At 42.7% G+C, this 3020-nt stretch overlaps 1 protein-coding gene across 1 annotated transcript in view; it reads left to right on the top strand.

The window, feature by feature from the left end:
* The window catches only part of LOC117955299 (transmembrane protein 47-like), a 6393-nt gene extending 3619 nt beyond the window's left edge, over positions 1-2774 (top strand). The window contains exon 3 of the mRNA XM_034889703.1: positions 1825-2774. Coding sequence (XP_034745594.1) covers positions 1825-2006 — 182 coding nt within the window. The 3' untranslated portion in view covers positions 2007-2774. The remainder of the gene's footprint in view (positions 1-1824) is intronic.
* The last annotated feature ends 246 nt before the right edge of the window (positions 2775-3020 follow it).

Genomic DNA, 3020 nt, shown 5'->3' with positions numbered 1-3020 from the left:
TTACCACAGACTCCTAACCCAGCGCTGCCTCATATTGTGACAGCGCTTCTCCTGCATGCTTTGTGAGAGGGTCCTTTGAGTAAAGCCACATTTTGACACTGATGAGTAAAGGATCTATTTATGAAACAAATAGTTAAAACCAAAGCAGAGAGGATTGTTCTGTATACTGTGCAGGCGTTGTAATAACTGACTCGTAGCCTGGGCTTACTTTACTTTGACAACAATGATGAAACACTAACCACTTACCGCTACGTATCTCATGCCAAGTTCCAGTTTTGAAAAATAAACGGGATTATATAAGAAACAGACATCCTGTCGTACATCGCATATAACATTCCTCCTCGTGCAATGTTACATTGTGCCAGTGGACTAATCTTAAAGGAGTGGTTTAACATTTTTTGAATATTCGTCCACTTGTTTGCTTTCTTGGTATGACTTTCTCGAGCTGAGAAGAAAGATACCTCTCTCAGACACGAAAGTGGTATCAATCTTCTTTTCTATCTCTCGGCAAGATAATCAAATAAATGTGTTTCTGACAATGTCAAACTATTTCTTTAACATTTGTCTGATTAGTCTGTTAGTCATAGAATCCTCCTCAACCCCAGACTCACTGTGGTGTGTCCATCGTTTTCAAACCCATGCTACTTAACAGTAAATATTAGGTTATTTGTTCTAGCTTCTAATAGATTAGACTGAATGGCTGGAACAAGTAGATACAGATAATATAATATATAATGCTGTCGACCACTGTGAAAACAGGTTTGATCTAACTCCGAAGGGAACATTTTTTTCTTGTTCTGTCTCTGAAACCGCCAGTCACAAAGGGCCAGTGTGTGCAGTGGACTTAATGGCTGAGCTTTTGACTGTTAGCCATTTACTGAAAAGTGTGGGAAGGCAGTGTTGGCCTTTCCTGTGTGTAATTGCTTTAAGAGCCTTGCGAGAATAAGGTTTCCTTACAGGCACACAGTCCTCAGCAGAGCAGCAGAGGGGTTGGACTGTGTTAAATGCTCCTTGGCAGCACCATGGCTGTGTGGTATTTATTTTCTGTCCAGAAATATGACCTCAGTGGGCTACGCGCTCAGTCTGGGCTCCATCAACGCCGCCACATTCTTGAGCCACCGTCGTTCCCTCCTGCACGCCCCTATTGCTCCGTCCTGTAGGAAGGAAAGGCGGAGTCATAGTCACACAAAGTCCCTTCCTCAAGATGTCACCTAGCATGCACGAAAGGGAACCGAGGTAGCCGTGTGAGAGGAGACCACAGTACTCCTTTGATCGCACACACACATGCACGTACCACCCAAGCATTTACCACCGGTAGTTCATTGATGTCAAGGTCCAAAGAATAGTTAATAATGAATAACTGTTAGCAAATTGTTCCCCATTTCACAAATGAAAGGCAACAGCAGAGGCTTTACTTTGAGAAGTGCTGTTTAAGTCAGTCACACTCAGAGAGCAAGAATCCCACAAGGAGGATCAGTTTCTGTTGATGTTTTCCTTTTTTTATGCAGATGGCAGACTGGATGACAAAAAGGGATACATTTAATGCAAAAACATATCTTATATCTTGTCATTGCACTGCATTTTTTATCGTACACTAGAAAGCATTTTTTGGTCCTTGCTTGAAAAGTGCTATAAAAATAATTATTATTCACCTTATGGTACTTGAAACGGCACCAGTCATAGTAGTAGTACAAGTTGTATTGATGTGGTTGAAGTGCTACCAGTAACCCAAATACCGCTGTAGTTTTTAATAACATTAGTGTTGCCTAGTAGTCCAATTGTTTTCTTCCAGTAAAATCTGATATTTGACTCTTTTGGTTCTAGTGGTTCTGCAGGCCTGTGCTCTGGTCCTCTACCCGATCAAGTTCATCGACGGTACGGTCCTTCAGACCTATCATGAGTTCAACTGGGGCTACGGGCTCGGCTGGGGAGCCACCATCTTCATGTTGGGCGGAGGGATCCTATTCTGCCTGCGGACGGACGTATACGAGGATGCAATGTACTGAGTCCTTTCTCAACCCCGCCCCCCTACCACTGGAATTAGACACATAAACATGCACACACAGAATTCCCATACAGGCGGTGTGCTACTTTTCCTCACTCTGCACACAGCTAATGTGTATTAGAGCACAGACCCAGTCTCTCTTTTTCTCTTGCTGTCTTGCACTCTCTGTTATTTTTAGACAGGTTGTGAGGGCTGTATGAATAGGACCCCCACCCCCCCCCTCTTCCCATGCAGCCAGCGGGTGCCTCAGCCCTGCCGGTCGGTATCAGGGATGAGGTGGCAAAGCTAAAGCACAGAGAGCTTTCTGGACAGGCACGAGCCGCCGATGCTGGACGTTTCCACCGCACGTTGACCTGCATTTCTATTGTTAGGGAACAGGACAGTAGATTCTCAGCACAGACCTGAATGGGCAGGGACTGAGCATTTAAAAGAATTGACTTATCTCCACATTTCCTTTTTTTTTGTTTCTTTTCCTTTTTGTTGCATTTCACGAGGACAAGCTTGTTGTTAATGTATTTATGGCATACACTTTATAAATATTGAAAAAAAACGGAACATTCCCCTCCGTGTATTCTAGCTGAATCATATCTAGAAATGCTGAGCCTTTTGATGTTAGAAGTGTAAATTAGACACTTTGGATATATGCTAGAGCTCTCCGGTGTTTATAGTTTGTTTGCAAACTCACACTTTGTCTCAAATGAAAAAATGTAAATGTGTACAAATTATTTCTACATGAAGGAAAATCCAGAATAAACAGTAGTTTTGGGAGGATTAGGAGTGTGCATTTATGTTGGTTTTTAATATAACAACGTTGACGTGACTGCAGTATTCTGTCACTCAAACACTAGTAGTTCACAAACTGACCTTGGACTGAATTTTAAGAGGGGAAACATCAGGGCTGCCCAACGTTTTTGGACTCAACAGCAATGAGACAAAAATGCTAAACACTTTCATTATCCAGAGCACACATTCCTCAGAGGAAGACCACCCCCAGTCTATTTAAAGAGATATCACT

This window comes from Etheostoma cragini, chromosome 13 (genome assembly GCF_013103735.1).
Source record: "Etheostoma cragini isolate CJK2018 chromosome 13, CSU_Ecrag_1.0, whole genome shotgun sequence".
Lineage (NCBI taxonomy): Eukaryota > Metazoa > Chordata > Actinopteri > Perciformes > Percidae > Etheostoma > Etheostoma cragini.
This window is presented reverse-complemented; position numbering and strand designations above follow the sequence as displayed.